General features: G+C 43.3%; 1 protein-coding gene across 4 annotated transcripts; it reads right to left on the reverse strand.

Annotated features, from left to right (window-relative positions):
* Nucleotides 1–462: 462 nt before the first annotated feature.
* fam83hb (family with sequence similarity 83 member Hb) lies at nucleotides 463–19,253 on the reverse strand. 4 transcript variants are annotated; one of them, XM_083646373.1, is made up of 8 exons: nucleotides 19,022–19,253; nucleotides 11,261–11,458; nucleotides 10,585–10,926; nucleotides 8,918–9,082; nucleotides 6,625–6,749; nucleotides 5,724–6,281; nucleotides 3,131–5,564; nucleotides 463–2,274 (listed from the first exon to the last, which is right to left on the reverse strand). In XM_083646373.1, exons 2-8 carry the CDS (start codon nucleotides 11,381–11,383, stop codon nucleotides 2,254–2,256), a joined length of 3,768 nt encoding a protein of 1,255 aa, XP_083502499.1. In that variant the 5' UTR covers nucleotides 11,384–11,458; nucleotides 19,022–19,253; the 3' UTR covers nucleotides 463–2,253. The 4 variants fall into 4 exon arrangements, with proteins under 4 accessions (XP_083502499.1, XP_083502497.1, XP_083502500.1 ...); XM_083646371.1 differs by having other exon boundaries at nucleotides 19,016–19,253; XM_083646374.1 differs by having other exon boundaries at nucleotides 3,083–5,564; nucleotides 19,016–19,253.
* Between the last annotated feature and the right edge of the window lie 2,486 nt (nucleotides 19,254–21,739).

The raw sequence follows: 21,739 nt of genomic DNA on the forward strand, positions 1-21,739 counted from the left end.
CCAAGATGTTTGTGGTCCTTTCTGCCTCTTTCATAGAGAAGAAACAATTCCTAGGAAGAAGCTAGTTCTATTCACCTAAGGCAACTGAACAACAAACACTCCAGCCAAAATCCGTTTATTAATGACACCTTGGATTTTTTTTCTAGTTCTATGATTGTTGAATGTTTTATTTCAAATAGCCACACTGTTACAGGGCGTTGTACTGTAGAAATGCAATTGCCATTCTGTGTGGTAATATTTGCACTATTCTTTGTTTTGTATTGATGCGCTGTTGTTTAATGTTTTGTATTGATGCGCTATTGTTTGATGTTTTGTATTGACATATAGGCCTAATGTAAAAGTGTTCACATTTTAAGAAATTGAATACAGTTCAATGTTTTAAAGTTGTTCTCAAAATGGCTTTATTTTGTGACTGTAAATCAGATTATCAATTAAAACAGTGCGTGCATGCATCCATCCATCCACAATGTACACACTTAAAGCAAACTGTACGTGCACACAATAAACACAGTCAACTTTTGGTTTGATAGAGATTTAATATAGGACAGTTTTTTGTTATACAGTAGTGTGATGTGATGTCATAAAACAATACAATCTAAGGTTTGAAAAGAAAACACACCCTGTGCAACAAATGACCCTTAATGCCAATTACTTTTGACTGACAAGACCACATTCTCACACGGAAATATACACTACAAGGCACTTGGAGAGCACAGTGAAGGTGATCATAATCTGTCACTTAAAATATCATCCAGCCCTTTATTTATACAAATATTTACAATAGCATCCCTAATGAAAAATAATATAACCCCTCAAGTGTCCATATAGTATTAGAGTCTCAAATCATTCAATGAACAATAACAACACGAGAGACAAACACTAAATGGTTTGATGCCGGGGCTAGTGTTCATTCAAGGTGTGGAACTGTACCATGGAGCTAATTCTTTGGTGTAATAATCATGTTTACAGACGGACAAACAGGTTAGCAGTCCTGCAAAGGGCGTAGGTCTCAGAAGTTGAGTGACTTATGTAAGGAGGGACGGCCCTGCTCTGGTACTGTGGACTGCAGCTATCCTTTCTCCCTTCCTTTCCTGTAGAGGTGCTGACAAATCTAACAGTCCAGGAAGGAAAGAGGGTTAGGGGCATAGTAGACACACATAGAAGTGGCCATATTTTGCTGATTCGGGGGTAGATATTTTACATTTTCCTTTACATTGTGTACAAGATCATGGCTAGTACTAAACTAGTCTTGTTGGTTTTTTTGCTCTGTTCCTGTGCAGCAGCAGGCGTAGCTCTTCTCTGAAGGGTTGTTTCACACATTCAATCCTGAGAAGTGGGACCACACCTTAATAGAAAGGTACATACCAATCTCTACAAAGGGTAAAGTTCACCAGAGGCTCAACTTTCTGTGGAAACTTGACTGGTGCTGCCTCAAAAAGTAATGGGTACAACTACATAGTAAACTTGTAATGATTAGAAAACATGAAGTTTTCTCTCTGCGTTCTGGTTTTCCCTGTCTCTTCATCCTCTAGACTTGCTCTTAAATGTTCTCCCTTCTTCATTTTCTCCATCTCTTTCCTTCTCTCCCGCATCAGATCCTCATCTCTGCTCTCTTTGGTTTGGAACCGGGTTAATAATAGTGCTGGTTTTGGTGAGGGACTTGGCGGGCCGTTGGCACAGCGTGAATCCACTGAGACGTACTCTTAATAACATGACCAGATTCAACACAAGTCGCAGCTGCACAAGACAGTCGTAGACACATAGCACCGGTACTAGCATGTGCAGTTCCATACAGGCTTGCTGTTGAGTGGCATGAGTTAATTTGCTTTCTGTCAGTGGGGTATACACTCACTTTCTCATAAACTCTCTAACTCACTCACTCACATGCGCACATCCATTCAAGCCTACTTAAAGGTAAAAGTTGTCCTACCGTTACTGTTTGGTGAAATGTTAGCCCATGCAGCCAGCATGGGAGTGGAGTTACTCTTCTTGAACACAGTCACCATATAAGGTCAAAGTAGTACCATGTCTTGGCACACAGGCACATTCCAAACTCCAAAAAAATCAATGTTTTCAGCTTTTTTATAGTCTGTTTTTTTCAAGTTTTATTACTTGGTTGTGGAAATCCGGGAAAGCTGCAGTGTAGAGCTGTAGAGGTACTTTCATAGTGTCGTTGGCACATATGGGCAGTGGGTCTTTTTGATCGTTTTGCATAAACAGTCTCCATTCAAAAGGCCTTGCCGCCATCATACGTTATCCCAGGCTATTGCCCATCTGTTAACAGAACAACAGGGATAACAGTGAATGCAACAGGATATCAATGCCAGCCCCCCCATTTTGCTCAACCTCCTTTCTCTCCTCTCTGCCATCAATCTTATAAGGTTTCAGTGGGCAGACCTAACCTTCTGAAGTTTAACGGTGTTGCTCAGTGTAGCTTGGTGACAAATGATCTTATTTACCCAATATACAATAAGGGATAAATAACTAAACTAAATAAAATAAATAAAATACTAGCTAGCATAATATAATAATGCTAAAATTCTGCATATACAGTATAAAGCAATGAACACAACCTGGCTCATTTGCTGTGATATGTAAAATTATTATCAAAGTATTTGGCTTTTCAACAGCTTAAAATTTCAGGGGCCTGTTACTTTGTCAAGCATTCATCTCTCATATGAATTAGAAAGTTACCAATACAAAGAAATATACAAATAAAAGCATAATACATTTTTTTTCTCTGATAGAGGTAGTAGAGGCCATTTATAAGATGTACCACTGTTAACCTGACTGAATTATTGAATCAAAATCTGAGTGTGACACCTAAAGATGAGTTTAATTGCATCTGGGAGTGTGATTTCTATATATTTGTATTGTTTTTGAGTTTAGGATCAGAAAGTTGCAAAGCCATTGTTTTACCTTAAATGCTACCATTCAAATATCTAAGTGTACATAGTTAGTTGTAGTTGATATACTGTACTCAACTTTTACACAAACATACTTTTGTTTCTTTTTGTAATCAAAATTAATCTAAACCATAGATTTCACCAAAACGTGATTACTCAACACCAGTTTTATTCACCTCTCCTAGAAGTCTTCTCTCCCTAGTCAGCATGCCTCATCCTCATACCTCAAAGCGGCTGTAGACCTTCTTTTCCTTCCTCATGCTCTCTATCCTCTTCAGCAAGCCCTCTCTCTCCTGGATGTTGCCCTGCGGTCGCAGAAATCGATTCCTCTTCAGGGAGTTCTGTCTCTCCAGCCCCTTCTCCCCTCCATCACCATCTTTGTCCCCTGCTGCTTCCTCTCGTTCAAGGCGGTTCTTCTGGCTGTTGGCTGAGATCTGCTCCAGAATGACCTTGGTGTCATCTCGCAGGTTGCTGCTGAACAGAACGGAGCCACTCGAGGTCTGATAGCGGGAGGTGCCCGATGTGCCCGTTGCTGATGTTTTATGATTGGCTGTGGTTTGGTCAGGGGCGGTGGATCCCGTGTCTTTAGCAGAGGAACTCGCCTTTTTGCTGGAATTTTCAGTGACCTCCATGACGGTGCTCATGGTCCTGTCATCCCCTCCGGCTGCAGATTTCTTGTCCTTATCCTTGGGCCCCAGGAATCCCTTTAGCCTCTGTGTCTGCTTCTTGAGGAAGTCAAGTGGCTTACCCTCACTCTTGCTCTCCCCTAGTGTATTGATGGACGTATTGGAGCCTGTGATCTTATGAAGTCCATCCTTTGATTCACCATGTGTCATAGCTGAAGAACTGTGAGAGCGGCTCTTCTTCAGTTCGCTCTTCTCTGCATCTGTAGTAGCATCTGCTGTGAGGATCTCATCACCACAGGAGATACGGCGAGGATTCAGTCCTTTGAGTTTCAATGGATCCCTTTTGAATATTTTAGGTGAAGCAAGGGGCTTCAGAGATTTGAATAGGTCTTTCTTCTGACCCTCTGACGCGTTCTCCTCTTTATGTGTTGAAGCTGTGTCTAAAGGCTTCAGTTGGAGAAGTGAAAGCTTGGAAGGCATTGCAGGTGGTTTTGAGGCACTAAATGACGGTCTGTGAGTCTCAGGCATTGCAGGTGGTTTTGAGGCACTAAATGACGGTCTGTGAGTGTCTGGCAGTTTTGATGGGACGTCTGGCTTCTTTGGTTCAGGTTCTGGTGGCCTGACAGAGACAGATGGAATCTCGGGAGTCATAGTTTTTGGAGGAGGCTTATCAGAAAGGTCCAGCTTTTTCTCAGCAGGTTCTGTGGCTTTTAGCGATGACTCTGTCCCGATCTTTGAGGCTTTCCTCTTTGCGGCCAGGTCTTTGAAATACTGCAGTCGACTGGCTGGGTCATTCATGTTCAGATATTCAGATGATGGCTCCTGAGGTCTGATGAACTCTGTGGTGACTTTAGGGGTCTCTTCAGCTGGTTGAGTTTTTACATCTTCATTCGTTATTTTAGGCTCCTCTTTTACTTGACTCTCATGTTTCAATCGTATCTCCTCTTTTTCTTTCTCTTTCACCTTGTTCTTCTCCCTCTCTTCCCTTTCTTCCGCTTTTTTCCTCCAATCATAAGGCTCCCGAGACATTGACCTCCTTTTTTCTAGGATCTGGGCCACAATCGAGGAGGTGCGGAGTGGGTCAAACTCCTCATCTTCCTCTGTAGCTGTTTTTAAGCCTAGGCCACCACTGTGCATCTCTGCTTTGGAAGAAGCGAATATAAGAGAGGAACGCAGACGGGAGCTCCGCTGCAGGAGTGGGTTAATGCGTGAGCGGAATGATTCAGGTTTGGACAGCTGGGTCTCTGGAGTCTCTTTTACCTCCACATCCACACCCACCTCCCTTGTTACACCCCTCTCCCACTCTCTCTCCCTCTCCACCTCTCTCTCCTCTTTCTCAAGTACCAATGGCTTATAATCACTGCGGGAGAGAATCAGATCCCTGGTTGTTCTTGGAGCAGGATCATTACCAGTGTTCTCAGGCTTTAAGGGCTTCCCAAAGCGTGGTCGCAGACTATCTGGTCTGGGCTTGGAGGGAACATTTGGTTGCTCCGTTGTCACAAAGCGAGGCGCTGACCCATCAGCAGCAGTTGGCTGCTGAGATGGTGGAGGGTCTTCAAATGCATCAGACCCCAACGGTTGGGGTAGACCTTCCTCTCCACCGTCCTCATAAGTGCTGAGATAGGAGTTGATCCTCCAACTCCTCAGGCCTTGCCTTGCACTTGAGTCTGGATCACGCTCTTGATCAGATTGCTTGGGAAAGATTTGCTTCTCTGGAGGGTGGGGCTGTGTAGGGGAGTTCTGACAGGCATAGGCTTGGCCTATGGTTGGCCTCTTGTGGGAGGAACCTCCTTCATACCTCCCTGCTACTGGAGGTCCCTGGTGCTCCTCACCTCCCCTCAGGTCGTCACTTGAAAGGTAGTCTCGGCCATAGCTTCCACCAGGAGGGGGCTCCGGCTCTGATCTGTAGCTTGAGTCTGAATACTGGTCTATGGCGAGGTGGGGAACATGCCCTCGAAGTCTGTCATAGTGTCCATGGCCAGAACCAGGCCCAGGCCCTTCGTGGTAGTAATGGCTACCTTGGGTCTGCTCCCTGTAAAGAAATATAATGATTTATTTGTTTGTTGTTGTTATTTGTTGTGTTCATAATATAATTGCAGTTATGTGCAAAAGCATGTGTTGAAGAATAATTCATAATTCAGATTTCTAACAGTACACAAGCAGGACAAAATATTAAAGGGTAATAATCAACCTGTGGAAGTCTGTCTCATCCAGATTATTCATGACTCTGTGCTTCATGTATTGCCTAGAAGAAGAGTAGCTCTCTTGAGTTCCCTCCGCATAGCTGTGTCTCTTGAAGGCACTGGCACTCAGCTCCATTTGTCTGGACACTATGGACCGTCCCTGCTCCAGGAATGACTGCTGTAGGCGGAACTGTTGCTGTGAATATTTCCCAATTGTAATTCCTGGCCCAGGTTCCATCGTGTGACGAAATAGGTCATTCCTCCGGAAAGGAAGTGCCGGATTGCGATCAGAGTCTCCATAGGGGAAGGCAGAGGGGATCTCTGGTTGTCGTAGAAAACCCCTGGGGTTCAGCAATGACTGGGTTCTCTTCAAACCAAACTGGCTGCTGAAGTAACTGCTGGTGCTGCTGGTCTCAGAGTTGGCATGTGGCACAACAGATTGCTCAATAATTAGAGGCTGTGACTGAGCAAACAGAATGCGGAACTCCTCATCAAAGGTGGTGACGAGCTCCCCTAGGAAGAGGTGGGCAATGCAGCGATGGATCTTCTCAAAGGACCACATGAAACTATAAGAGTAAGAGAGAACGGTAGATGCTATTAAATAGTTCACAATAGACTACTTGCACAACTCCACTACTTCCTGAAATGAGTAGGGCATCTTGGTTTCCTGTCCGACCTACACTATTGGATGAACTGATTAATGTCAGGTGTGCCTGATCACTGTTGTTGTGACTGCAGCAGTCAGGCACACCTGACATTAATCAGTTCATCCAATAGTGTAGGACAGGAAACCAGTATTCCCTACTCATTTCAGGAAGTAGTGGAGTTGTGCAAGTAGTCTATTACAGACGGAGTAAAAAAGATTGTAGTGGCTGCAGATAGTAAATGAAATGATCTCAATTGGCTCACCTGTAGTTCCCGCTGAGTACAGCCCTGCAGTCAGCTAATAGGAAGCGATCTTTCACCTGCCCCTTGAAGGACTTTCCAGACCGGCAAAAATATGTTATTCCTGTCACAGTCCTGACACGCAACATCTGTAAATCACAACATTTAAAGCATGTTATTGGAAACATGCGAGTAGAAATCACGTCTCATAGTAAATAGAATACTGCAGAGATGAGATATTTTTGTAGGCTTAACGAGAAATCGCTGCCATGTTGGCTCCTCAGGGGAAAAGGCTTTGGGATGTTAGAATGGGGATTTCATTTAAATGCATGACATAAGATCTGTGGTTAACAAATGTTTATGAAACTGTGGCCTTTGTGTCAGCAAGATAATCTTCACAAATGAGGACCACTTTTATGACTTTTTAAATGTTTTCTGAATATCACGTAAAAAAAATATGTTTAAAAGTCATAAAAGTGGTCCACGTTTATGAAGAGTATCCTGCTGATACAAAGGCCGCAGGTTCATTTGTTTCATGCATTTAAGCGAAATCCCCATTCTAAAACCCCATAGCCTTTTCCCCTGAGGAGCCAACATGCTACTTCCAGACTCATTCCTGCGGTACTCTATAACACATAATAAATAGTAGATGAGTAGCCCTCGTTGTGATATATGTAAGGGTTAATGTACGACGAGGTGTACATTATCACTTTTTAAGGGACGACGCGGAGGCGTGAACCGTCCGAGGCGAAGCCGAGGATGGTTTGCCTCCGCGAAGTCCCTTAAAAAGTGATAATGTACACCTCGAAGTGCATTAACCCGCTTATACCATGGTCACTTGCCAACAAAACAATAAGACCAGTCATTTATATTTCCATGTGTAATAAATAAAGCAATCTAAATGGCTAAATGTCTGTTATTCATACTGTAAATCAGTCTTCCACGAAATAAAATAGTCCCTCCCACCTGCACCACCCTCCGTTTTAAAGCCGACTCAAACGTTAACTTTATCACAGGAATGCAGGTTTAACGATGTTTTGCGTTCTACATTAAATGAAGACATTACCGTTTGGCTGCTTGCTTTATTTTGTATGATAGATACGTATTGGCCAAGTATATTAACATTTAAGAGCGAAGAGTTTCAGGAAGTCAGGGGGGCTCGCACTGCGTGTGCTGTATGTGGTGAAATGCATCTCTCTCTCTCTCTCTCTCTCTCTCTCTCTCTCTCTCTCTCTCTCTCTCTCTCTCTCTCTCTCTCTCTCTCTCTCTCTCTCTCTCTCTCTCTCTCTCTCTCTCTCTCTCTCTCTCTCTCTCTCTCTCTCTCTCTCTCTCTCTCTCTCTCTCTCTCTCTCTCTGCACGAGCCGAGGGAAATCTTGTCGCCGAGAAGAGCCTGGTGACGCGAGGTTAAAAATCTCCGAAACGAAAATCAAAATTGTAAATAAGAGTTATTTTTGATAAACTGAGCACACAGGGGTGATTTAAATAGTTACTTTGACCGACTCAATTTTTTTCTCAAGTTGCAAAAGTACCTTAATAACCCTTAACGGGGTTAAAAAACTCAAACTGCTCTCTTGATAACACTGTTGAAACTATGGCGCATTGATATGAATGGTGAACAGACCATTTAGCTAGGTGTCCATTATCACTGTACAATATCACTTTTTAATGGACACCTTGCAGCCAATCAGAATCGAGTATTCACTCAGACCATGGTATAAGTAAATGATAATCAACGACTAGGTGTGCGTTATACGATTTTAATCCGGCGTCGGGTGGTTGCCTCTGCAAAGTGCATTAAAATCGTATAACGCACACCTAGGAGTTTGATTATCCCGCTTATACCATGGTCATTTGCCAACAATATAAAATAAAAGCATTTGTGAATTTTTGGTGCAAGTTTAGCAATCAAAATCTTAAGTTTTTCACAAGCCATAACTCTGTTTACCTAGCAACACTTGGGAAGCCGACTAATACCTGGAACATACATTACCATCCCCGTCAGCTTCTCATGCAATGGATACATTGTTTGCTTTTCCAGTAATTAGGACGAACCTGGGATACGAGCCGGTGTGGTGCAGGGAAGCTAGTCCGCTCAGCTCATAGAAGCTGAGGCAGCGAGTTGAATAACGTTACTGTGCTGTTTGGGGAGCGGATGAATTTCAATTTACATGTGATTAGACTTGAGCCGGACTACGTGTGCATTATACGGTTTTAATGCACACCTGCCGGCCAATCAGAAACGAGTACTCACCCAGACCATGGTATAAGCTGTGTTATTTTAGTCATTACAAAATGTAATGGGAAACGCAAACTCACATGAATCATGTCCAAGTTGACTTTGCAGTTGTTGACCATGTTGACAAAGTGGTGGGCGTTCTGCTCGTCCAGTAGAATGTAGACAGGGACGTGACGAGCCGTCGCATCCAAGAGGTCACTAAAAATATCAACATCTGTGAACATGTCCATCACCACAGCAATAACCTGGAGCACGAGAAAAAAAACAGAAAGAGAGAAGAGAAATGATCCAATATAATCTGGTCCTGCATGCTTCAGAAAGTAACTGTGGCATATGTAGCTAATTTAATTTTATATGACATTAAAGGGATGCCTGAATATTGACATACTTTGAAGGGGCTTTTGCAGCAGCAGTTGTTCATTGTGTTTATCAGCAACATAAATAAAAGCATGGAACATATTATGCTCTAAAACAAGTTTAGCTTGATGAATAAAGGACAGATGTCACAGCTAAGATGTGAAGACTATTTTTTAATTACATTTAATGTACGCTTTATTAATAGATACTGCTCAATAGACATAATTTATAGAAAATTATTTTCTCAAGGGCTGTAAACTATGTTGATAGCACACAGGTGTAGAGGAGTGTCGTAGCCTATTTTACCCCTCGGCGACTGAGCTGAATTTGGCTCTTCATGAAAAACAAAGCGAAACAAAAAACAACTTTAATGTGTCCCTAGACTCCCTACGTAGTAGAATAACACCACTCAAACCAGTAACTGTGACTAGATGTGTGCATATACATGAACTACAGTCAGTGTATCAGCGACAGTATACTGTTGACTAATCACTATTAAATTTACATAAGAGGCGTGTTATAGATATGCTTAAGGGGCCCCTTTCTCTTGCAACCTGCTTCTTCATGCAGGTTGAAACAGGACGGTTACTCGAACACCACAAGGCATAATGATAGGATCAGCACCTTTTGGCTCACACGTGATGAACACAGGGGAGACAGTGACACTACCCACCACAAAAGTCTGATGACGATTAGTCTGATGACATTTGACACATGTACGCATGAAAGTTAATTATATGTTCGATTTACCAGAAGACAAGCTATATAGCTAGACGCTCACCTGAAAGGGAGTGGTTGGCAAGTTGGCAGACAAGCAGCGAGATAAAACTAACAATGAAAATTCATGACCACTGGCAACACTTTGTCTGAAGTTGGTTTATAACGTTTGATACTGTACACACTGATAAGATACACTTCTTAGAAATGTTATGTTTCCCACCTATGCCCTTTGAGATCAGCAATGAGAAATTAGTGTCCATATGTGCTTGGAGATCTGAATGATCGTAGTTAAAGGGGGACTGACCCCCCCCCCCCAGATTTCTTGCAAAACGGTATTCTACTTGATTTGAAAACTCTGCAGGCAAGATGGTCGCCTATACTCCCTTCTTTAGCTGGCAGAATTCCTCCCCCGTAAACTAACATATTTGACCAGAATTCTTCGCACACCACCCCCAAAGTCATTGGTTAAAAGCTGAAAAAAGGTGTTTTGGGGGTAAGTTACACTTTAAGCATGTTAATAACATGTTGTTGACCATTAAATGCATGTGCATTTATGAGGGTGGAATGCTTTGATCTCATCTTCAGGCATTTTACTGTCATGTGCAACAAACCAGATATGCAAGTTTGTACACATCTCCCTCCTGTTTCTCATTCCTCCTTTTTTGCTAACCTGGTGTGCGCTCTTGATGAGCCTCCTGGCCTGCTCCTTGATGCTTGGCATCTCTGGGTCTGAAGGGTTAACCAGCGTCGTGACCTCTGTGGGTCCTATGAAGCTGTGCTGCTGCATTGGCCAGCCCAGGTCCAGCCCGGGGGCGGCCAGGTCAGAGTGCACCGGCCAGTAGGTGTCTGAGGAGCCATCGGCCTCCTGAGCTCCATCGTGGTAGGTCAGCTCCGGGATGTTCGAGCTGTTCGAGCTCTGGTTGGGTGCTTGGATTGTGGACTTGATATGTTCGATTTCAGGCCGTGCCAGGAAATCGACCACTTCGGCGCTCTGGAGGAACTCGTAGTAGCCCTGATGTGACAGCAGACAGGCCCATATTCATTACATGATCGATGGAATCCATAGAGAGCCATAGTCAACCTCACTTCCTGCTTCAGCATACGTACCAAGTGATTTTCATCCGCCATTTATTTTCCCATAAACATACATAAAAATAGTTTTACTTGGTCAAACCAAACGATTCAGCTCTATTTAGAAACAGGAGATACCATACAACATTTCACTCAGACTAAAACGCATGCTGAAGCGGGAAGTGACATCGACTTTGGCTCTCAATATACAGCATGCCTCAATGTGAATACACAGGAACATGAGTCGTTTCGCATGCAGGCAGCTGCAATGTCACCTGTAGGTCATCTTCTGTCAGAGCATCAATAGCCAGGCGGTACTCCTCGCGGTAATGTGGCGGCAGGTAGTTGGGGTCCAGGGGGTTATCGCCAATATCAGAACTTTGAGAGCGGTGTGCCATGGTTGGAGAGGGGATGGGGTCAAAGGTTACGGTAGCTCAGGGGTGAGGAGAGGTCAGGGAGGACGGAGTTTGAACCTGTGCGGCAAAGTCAGAGGAACATATAAGGTGTGTTAGGCACATACATACAAATGGATCTTCTCGGTTGGTAAATAGGTGTACAAAGCAAATTGTTAGCATCTTATTTTCATTTAGCTTCCTGTGTAGCAATGCGTCTTCCTGTGTTGCAATGTTTAGTGATACTGTACTAAGAGAGAAGAAGAGCCCACTAAACAGAATCCCGCAGCATTTATGTAAAGGAAACAATCAAAGGTTCTCATGTTACGGCCATGCTGCTCTTGTGACTGCACATACAGAGCAGGCCACGCCTCCGTCGGTGGTATACAATCGCTCTTAATGCAACTAAATATCCCGTAGGCTGGTAAGAGGAAGCACGCTCTGTGTCAGGATTCAGGGCACAGATAGACGGGTCGCCCCTAAGGCCTCGCATAAAGCATCTATTGTTGTAAGTATCACAATTACACCTTTCACATTAACATGTTTACCTGTGCACAATGCCACATGCTTACACTAAATCACACTTGAGACAGATTTCAACACAGACAAAATTGCTATCTAGGGCCGGCTTTTTAACGTGACAGTTGATCTAAATTCAATCCCAGGAAGGAATATGAAGACTCCAAAAATAATTTAGAAACCAAGACACCTGTCCTTATTTTTTTGCCACTATTTATTGTTTGATGCATCTCATGTTTTGAGTAGCATCTGTCTCCACTGTCAAACAGAGTTCACTCTACATTGTGTTATATACTCCATCTTTTACACAGAGAGAAAGAAGCATACTTCACATATTATATGGATAATGTGTTCTTTGACTCGATTGTTGCAGCTATGGCATCACGCACACCCCGTTTAATTGTCCTTTGGATATGAGATTAGAGTTTGTATTCAGCACTGAAATGCCATCCATGCACCAATGATGAACTGAAATTCAATCAGGCTTATGAGCAAATTGTAAATAAAGGTCGGGAGAAAGAACAAAATCAGAGGATAGAAAAAGGACAGGGGGGGGAGAGACAGAAGAACAAAGTCAGGCCAGTGAAAGGAGTGTAGTAAGAACGGGGTGGGACAGGGTGAGGTGTGAAGAGCTGTATAGACAGGTTCTCTCATATTTCTGCTCAGTGAACTTGTCATGCAGGCGGTGTGCGTCATAGATCAAGTTGCTACTCAGTCTCAAACATCATTCTGAAATCTGTGTCACTCGCCGCTTACAAATGGATGAGCAGGGTGATGATGAATATATGCTACTGACATGTGTCATAATAAACTATTGAAAGGCACTCAGACTGTCACGTATCAATTAGTGAGTGTGCGATTGTGTGTGTGTGTGTGTGTGTGTGTGTGTGTGCGTGTGTGTGTGTGTGTGTGTGTGTGTGTGTGTGTGTGTGTGTGTGTGTGTGTGTGCGTGCGTGTGTGTGTGTGTGTGTGTGTGGTAGTGCTGGTTACAGTATGTCTAGGTAAAGCCAGAGCAATCTAGTAAGAGAGTGGCGTCAGCAGAGGTCCAAAATGCGTGACTCAGTAGCCAATGAACAGCCAGGAAGGGGTCTCGCGCTACTTTTGAATGCTAAAATAAAGCTGATAATGTACAATTGAATTCTAGAAAAAGTAAAAAAAAACTTTCGAAGCACAACACAAACTGTCCATTTTGCTGCAACTCGACAGTGCTGCTTAATCCAGAACCTTACTTCCTGGAACTCTTGAGAGTAAAAAGAACTGGTTCATTGGAGTGAATGGAGATGTCGCGACTCTTCTATATATACGGCTCTGCTTCCTCCAAGGAAGAGGAAGAAAAGAGGAAGCTAGAGAAAAAAAGAATGGAAGAGAAAGCAGAAAGAAAGGAAGAGAAAGAAGCCAAAAAAGAAAAACAAGACAGAATGGAAGAGGGAAGCAAAGACATTCACGAGTGTTACGCACATGTGGGCATAATTACCGTATTTATTATTTGGCATTTATGCCTATTCACTGGCCTGCTTGTCTACCTCCAAAAGAGCAGCCAGGAGCTGCACTGATACTAATGATAAGGTTATGTTTTTTTTGTGGCATTACATAGTTCAAGGTAGAGAGAGAGAGACAGGGAAGATTTGAGAGAATACACTCCTGCCTGCTGCATACTGGATGTTCCATTTGATGGTGGAGATTTAGGAAAATAACTAGGCTATATAACTTTAGAGGTGGTCAAAGTAAATTGGTAAACGCTGGGAACATATGGTTTCCCCTGCACACCGCAGCATGTGATCAAAACAGGAAGTGTTTGGATATATCGCCATGGAAACCTGAAGTCTGAAGAACTGTAGTTGAGTCTGAGTAGTAGACGTGTGAATAGGTGTTTTGTAAAGTTCCACTCACCTGAGGAAATTGGTAATGATAGCAAAGTGCTGGAGCCCTACCCTGCAGTCAAAGGGCGAACACTGTTTACTCAATAGCCGGGTGAGTCACTGGCTAGCCTCACTGGCTAGCCTCATCGGCTAACCCGGCCTGGCCTAGCCTATAGGGCTAACTTGCAACGTGGTGCTCTGTGGTGATTCATCTGCTAGCAAAATGGCTAACATCCTGCTTCATCCTGACTCATTTCTAACCATGGAAACAGACCTTGTGGCGGGCTGTCCCCATTCCAAAAGAAAAGTTCCATGCTGGGTTGGGAGCCACGTTGGGAGCACATGGAATAATTTCAGTGTCGCCAAGTTTCTTAATATGGAATTATGTGTGCTTTGATCTGCTGTGTTTTCTCAATAGTTTTTTTAAGCAATCTAGCAGGACTTGTTCTACACGTGAATTGTAGCTAAGGCAGCAGGACAATGCAAACCTGTCCAGATGTGATAATAGTCCTAAACTGAACGATGTGCACTAGGGGTGGGGGGAAAAAATCGATATACCATAGTATCGCGATATTTTGCCTGACGATATTGTATCGATATTTGGACGCCAAGTATCGATATTAAAAAAAAAAAAAAATCGCAGGCCATGCCATGCCAGGCCACCGGGCATCTGCCCGAAGCGCCCGATATTGCAGTCCGCGCCTGCAGTGGTGTATTGAGTCCAGAGAAGCTTAATAATGTAGCCTATATGTGGGGCAAAAACAAAACAAAACACTGCATGTTTTACTTCCGGTGAGGTCAAGGAAAAGGTAGGAAAAGGAGTTAGACAATATACCGAAATATCTCAATATTCAATATATCGCGATATCGCAATACTCTATCGTATCGTGACTCAAGTATCGTTTTAGTATTGTATCGTGGGCATCTGGTGATTCCCACCCCTAATGTGCACCCACTTCTGCAAGTCTCAGAAAGTCTTTCTACCACGTGTGCTCACAAGGACAGACACACAGTTTGGACTCAAGTTCATTTCCTGTATTATTGGCAAATACTGCAACAGGAAGTGAGGCTAGGGCCAATTTCGAATGTGTCTGTTGTCAAGTTGAAATGATCTATCTGATCTCTCTACTACAATGAAAATGTTCTTGTCCTTCAGTGAGAGCAGATGATTGCCACCCCACTCAAGAGGAGCACAGGATCAGCCGCAGTGCACGGAGGACCCTGAGGTGCAGTGTTGGCACTGCTTGCCCTACCTGAGGCTCCTCAGTCAACACTCTGACCTCCGGGTCACCGAAGCAACAGAACAACACACCATAATAATAAGCATCGTGATGACAGACTCTCCACCTGGCTGACTGGTCGGGTATTCAAACAAAACTACCACTTTGTTTGTTGTTATAGCAACTGCAGCATGACTGTACTAGGAAGTGACACACTGATAGCGATCTCTCTCTCTCTCTCTCTCTCTCTCTCTCTCTTCAATTCAATTCAATTCAATTCAGCGTGCATTATTGGCATGAATGGTAACGATTGTTGCCAATTTAGAACAATGAACAATGTAAAAGAGAATGCCATTATTAATTATTTAATTCGATGAAATACAATCAAAGGTCAAGGTCTGGCATACATATAATATCAAATTAAATTAAAAAGTAAATAAATCAGTAGCTCTAAATAACATTCAGTGTTTCAAATATGCCCCCCGCTGCTGAATGACACTGTTAGAAAAAATGCTATAGTAATATTATAGGATTACTATAGGAATATTATTAAAATACTGTAGATCCCTATTGCCAAATTACTAGTGACTCTATCTTCTACTAGACATGACAGGACTAGGCAGGGTGCGCTTTGCAAGCAAACTAATTTTTGTGTGCAAAGAAATAAATAAAAAATCTCACACGCGCACTGCGCACTCACCACGTGTAGGCTACTTCACCCCCGCTGCTACAACTCCATCCTAGGGGAAACACTGACATTACTTTCCCCCCTCTAATAGCACGAATGTTCCATATTGTGTGGCTGTAAATTCTGGTCTCTCTCCTACCACCCCTTCTCTCTCTATGTCTCTGTCTGTGTGTGTGTGTCTCTCTATCTCTCTCTCTCTGACTCTCTCTCTCTCTCTATGTCTCTGTCTGTGTCTCTCTCTCTCTCTCTCTCTCTCTCTCTCAGTCAGTTTGAAACAGTGAGCCAGCACAGGCCAAGGCAGGTGGCAACAAAGCGAAGTTGCAGGTACTTGAAATCAATAAAGTCAATATTATTCAGACATGCCCAGTGTTTGCCCAACGAGCCAATCGAAACGGCCCATTCTCAGCATTCCTGCAGGAACACTGAGGGAGAGAGAGCTGCGAGATGAGCAAACTATCTGTCTCAACACGTGAATCAGAGAGCAGAGAGTGTGAAGAGACACACAAACACAGTCAACACTCAGAAAAACATACCATACACTCTCTCTCCCTTCTCGCTCTGTTCTCTCTCTCTCTCTATCAAACACACTCCTATCTGAACACGCCTCGCTATACAAACACTCGCCGATCCAGCACACCTCTTTTTTCGAATTACACTATTTTATCATTATGTGTGAATAGAGACAAGAATACCTGAGAACAGGTTTGAAGAGACGAGCCTGTGTCGCCTCCCAATGCTCCTGTCAGGACTTTTCAGTGCCACCTGACTTTACACACACACACACACACACACACACACACACACACACACACACACACACACACACACACACACACACAAACACACACACACACACAAACACACACACACACTGTACATACATACATACATACACACACACACATACACACACACACACACACACACACACACACACACACACACACACACACACACACTGTACGTACATAAACACACACACACACACACACACACACACACACACACACACACACACACACACACACACACAGTATGCACAGATACGACCAGAGGCATGTACACAACTTGTCTCTCCATGTATCGTCACAGCGCAGCATGCCTGTCATACCACACACAATAGACAGCTCATGGTCGGGCTAGAAGATACAATATAGCTCTCTTTCAGGCAGACATGGCCTTAACTGTGTTCTACACAGTAACACACACATGTCTTTATCATCTGCTCCAAGTGCCTTCATGACTGCCAATAAATCCCAATCAAAGCATATAACAATGTTTCTCTTTTGCTCACTAACACAATATTACACGCAGTGTTGGGCAACTTACTTTCAAAATGTAATATACTACACATATTACTAGTTACTTTCATTTGAAAGTAATACGTTACTTTACAATATTACTGTTGGTGTAGACTAGAGTAACTCATTACTTATTACACTACTTTTGCATTACTTTCACTGAGTTACTGCTAAAAGTAATATATGTGTAGTAACATGTAATATGTTACTTTTGTAATGAGTTACCCCCAAACAGTGATTACACATACCTGAATGACACCTACAGTATACAAAGAGACTGACGCCTAGATATCCATAGAGAGCCAAAGTGAAACGTCACTTCCTGCTTTCTCCCTGTACCAGCGCTGGGAAAAATATGAATGGCGGTGAACGGAGAATAAGGTTTTAATTTTGTCAATTTAAAACATAACTTTGCATGTCAAGAAAGTCACAGTTAGTCGTCAAACTGAAACGTAGGGGTTAGTTTCGTATAAAAACTACATAGCTCGTGGAAGCTCGTGGCATGTCGCCGGTCTTCAGCTTTGCCGGTAGAGAAAGTGACGTCACTTAGGCGACCGTGTATGTAGTCTTTCTGATTTATAACTTCTAGTGCAACAGTTTGGCGACAAACTGTGACTTTCTTGACATGCAAAGTTACGTTTTAAATGGACAAAATTAGCATTGGCACCCCGTGGCACAATTCAAACAGGATCAAAAAAGTAACCTTATTCTCCGTTCACCGCCATTCATATTTTTCCCAGCGCTGGTGACGTTTCACTTTGGCTCTCTATACTGTGTACAACACAAACATTACTGAGTTACTGCTAAAAGTAATGATGTGTAGTAACATGTAATATGTTACTTTTGTAATGAGTTACCCCCCAACAGTGATTACACATACCTGAATGACAACACCTACAGTATACAAAGACTCTGACCCCTAGATATCCACATACTGTACAACACAAACATATTGAATGAATGCAGCCTTGGGCAAATGGCGAGTGAGAAGTTGGGATCTATAATAGGAAGCACACAGGCACACAGACGCCACAAAAACTGGCACGACAAACTTTTTCCCTCAAATTATAACCACATGTTGAACTATTCCTGTCCAATGACTCACTGTGAATTTAAGTAGTGTCCAAAGGTGCAGTTCAAATTAACACATTACTGGTTAAACTCCACACAATTGATCAGTCTGTGAAACACGCTGCTATCCGAGCCTATTGTCATCAAAGGCCAAAGTCTGTAGAAGAGGATACAATGTATTTCCCTTGCTCAACAGACTGGACTGTGGAATTAGAAGGCAGACACCAGATATTATCTGACCAATTATCTTACAATTACAGGGATCTTACATTATTTGGGTGAGAGGTCATGGTGGGTAATAGGTAGCCTTGTGCTAGAAAATGTAAAAAGTGCCGTTGCCATTTTAAACAGAATGTAGCCTATATTGCCTGTGGTTCCTTACACAATGCTAACAATGCTGTAGATCCACATGCTATGAATAGGTTCAAAAACGTGTTATTATTCCATTGTTTTTCTTCTTTTCTGTCTTGATTAAAATACAATATCATAACAGCACTATGACAAGAAAAGCGTGCTGAGTCCCTCTCACTCTACACCAGACAATAAGGAGACATGTTTGTTCAGGGCAGACTACAATAACAATAGGAGGACCTACAGTTAGCGTTTTGCAATGCATAACTTAACTACCTGGGCAACTTAATCCTGTTGCCGTTGCGGAAAGTAGCCTAACCGGCATTTCACTTTCTTATCCCAGTCTATCTATGGGCTACAGAAATTGGAGTTCCGTGACGAATGGCAACAGGGCAGAATAGAATAGAATAGAATAGAATAGAATAGAATAGAATGATACTTTGGCAACACATCATTTATTAGTAGGAATGCCAATAAAGCCGACTTGAATTGAATATGGGCCAGGAAATGGGAGAATAGAATAGAATAGAATAGAATAGAAATACCCCCCTGTACCGAACGTTCTGTCCTGAAGAGAGTTGCACTTCGATAAAATGATACAGTTTTCCCATCTTTCCACTTGATCTTACCCCCACCTTTGCAGAAACTTGCAGGCTTCCTTGTCTCGTCTGTTGTCTCCTGTTTGTGCCGATGGGTATCGCTCTCCTCTGTGCTACACAGCCGATGTTTCCCCCCGCTATTAGTTTCCTTCCTGTCGGTGTCTCGCATTCCTTTGGTCGGGGTAGAACTCCACCCAAAAGCCCGTGTGAATACCCCCGGCGAGGCGAGGCGAGGCGAGGCGGACTCCGGGCCCGTCCTGAGCACTTCACTCCGCGGCTTGAAGCTGCAGACCTGCCGCTATACCTCCACAGCGCAGCGCGCACAATGTAGGAAGGCGCCGGGCAACTCCTGCCAGAGGGCTTTCCCACTGAAACGGTCAGACTCCTCCCACAGCCTGTTAATTGTCGTATGCCGAACATTATTGGAAGTTGACTGTGAGGGGCATATTTCAAAAATGTTACCTATTATCATGCATGATTTATGCCATGGATGGATGAGGCTACTGGACAGGTCAACCGGGCAGGGGCCCAAGAGCTCAGGGGTAGGGGGGGCCGGGGGTTGGGGGGCCGGGGGTTGGGTGGCCGGGGGTTGGGCGGTGGCGGCTAAGCTGTGATGATGTCACTATACATTTACTGTCCTGCTGCCCTGCAGTAAATGTAAATGTAAAGTTACTGTAAACATTAAAAACTGTTTTGAATATGAATTCTAATGCAATCATTAATAGAGTATCCATAGGCTATGTTATCTTTAAAAAAGATAATCTGATAAGATTCCACTTTCGTTTCTATCGTCACTATAGATTAACAGGTGTGTCAGGTTATTTTATGATTCGTTTAGCCTTCCGAGGTGACGTCTATGCTATTTAATTTGCAACATGACTTGTATTCAGTTGTTAGAGCTGATGGATTCCAACAATATTCCAACATTATTTTTAGATGGGTGTTTTTCTAACATTTGAGTGTATAAATACTGATTTGAGACAGGCCCGGCTCCAGACCCAAGTTACAGAGGGGGCCTGCCCCTAGCTTGGGGGGGCCAAGCTACCCAAGGGGGGTCCAGGGGGATTCTCCCCCGGAAGAAGATTTTGTACATTTTAAAGTAAAATTCGTCAACCTGGTGCATTTGAGAGCAAAATGAAGAGGCTAAATCTGTGAAGAACTACACACATCTCTAATGTGTTGTGACTTTACAAATAATTAGGCCTAAACAATTAATATTAAGTGTATTAACACATTGTGCACAAATTGCATTCATTGTGACAAATTTACAATAGTTAATATCCAGCCAGAATCATTGCAAATGGATGTTCAAAGTAACAGTTAGCAATAGCATTCAGTTAATCAATGCCTAATGACAGCCAGATTCCATGTTAAACTTTAAAACAGAAAAACGGAAAAACGTTTTTAGCAAAAAAAAAAAAAAAAAAAAATTAATGGGGGGGGGGGGGGGGGGGCAGTTTGTTGAATGGGGGGGCCCGGCCCGGTCAGGCCCGCCCCTAACGCCGGGCCTGATTTGAGAGGCAGGTGATATTGGCTCTCCATATACTTTTACTGTTTACTTAGTGCAATCATTTCTTGTTGTAGCATGAGGTGGGCCTTATGTATCTGTGCCCAGGGGCCCTTCTGTCTCATGATCTGCCTAAATGTCCCCTAATTTGGGTTTACGCTCAATATGATATTCCAGAACTTCCATTCCATTCCAGAAGTTTCCAATTGGTGAGTAGAAGTTCTTCAGCTAAAAGTTCAAAATTAGAGGTGTCCAGTGTCTTAATCGGGTCTCTAAAAAAGTCCAAGTCGAGTCCCAAGCCCTTAATGTTTGAATCCAAGTTCAAGTCACCAAGGTCATGTCCAAGACGAATGTCGAACCCTTCAAGTTCAAGTCAGACTCAGACCCAACGTCTTATTGTCAGCACACTTCTACTGACTAAAGTAATCCATGCTAGGACAGTCTTTTCCTTGATTGTCGTTCAGGGTAAAATCCAAGTCCCAGTCCAAGTACCAGTCATCAATATTCAAATCTGAATCAAGTCAAGAGTCATCATTACTCTAGTCTGAATCAAGTCTGAGTCATCAATAGGCCTATTCAAGTCCAAGACAAGTCACACAAGTCATCGATATTGGGCCTCTAGTTGGACTGAAGTTCTAGGAACTGAGAAAGACACCCTGAGGCTAACATTCAATGGTCAGATCAGATCAGAGGCTGTTTCATCAGCACTCCCTCTTTCTCACGATGGGCAGCGTCTGGCGCCAGATTCCCCTCCCTCAAAAGAACAAGGGCTTCTTTAGAAGCCATACTCCCCTCTGAAACATGGACTAAAATGAATCACACACACGCACCCAAGCACACACACACACACACACACACACACACGTACACGTACACATGCGCGCACGCACACATGCACGCACCCACGCACGCCATGGCCAAACGCCCATGAATCAGCAGACTTCCATTCCATATGTAAAAACACTCTTTCTGTTGCACTGCTCAGTTCCTCCTTATTTGGGAGGCCTGTTACTTAAGCTATAAGCGAAGGTTAGGTTAAGTGCAGGTTAGACCAGGTTAGCTCAGATCTAGACTAACTCAGAATATGTTTGTCTTGGGTGTCCCAGCACACATTTATCATCATTTACAGGGTGTTGGTGGATTTGGCACACTTTTTCTCTCCGTCTCCGTGTGTCTCTGTTAAATCATTCAGCAAGAAGCAGTTGACTTAAAGGAACACTCCGCCCATTTTCAACCAGCTTTGTATC

This window comes from Poromitra crassiceps, assembly GCF_964638095.1.
Source record: "Poromitra crassiceps genome assembly, chromosome: 11".
Taxonomy (NCBI): Eukaryota; Metazoa; Chordata; class Actinopteri; order Beryciformes; family Melamphaidae; genus Poromitra; species Poromitra crassiceps.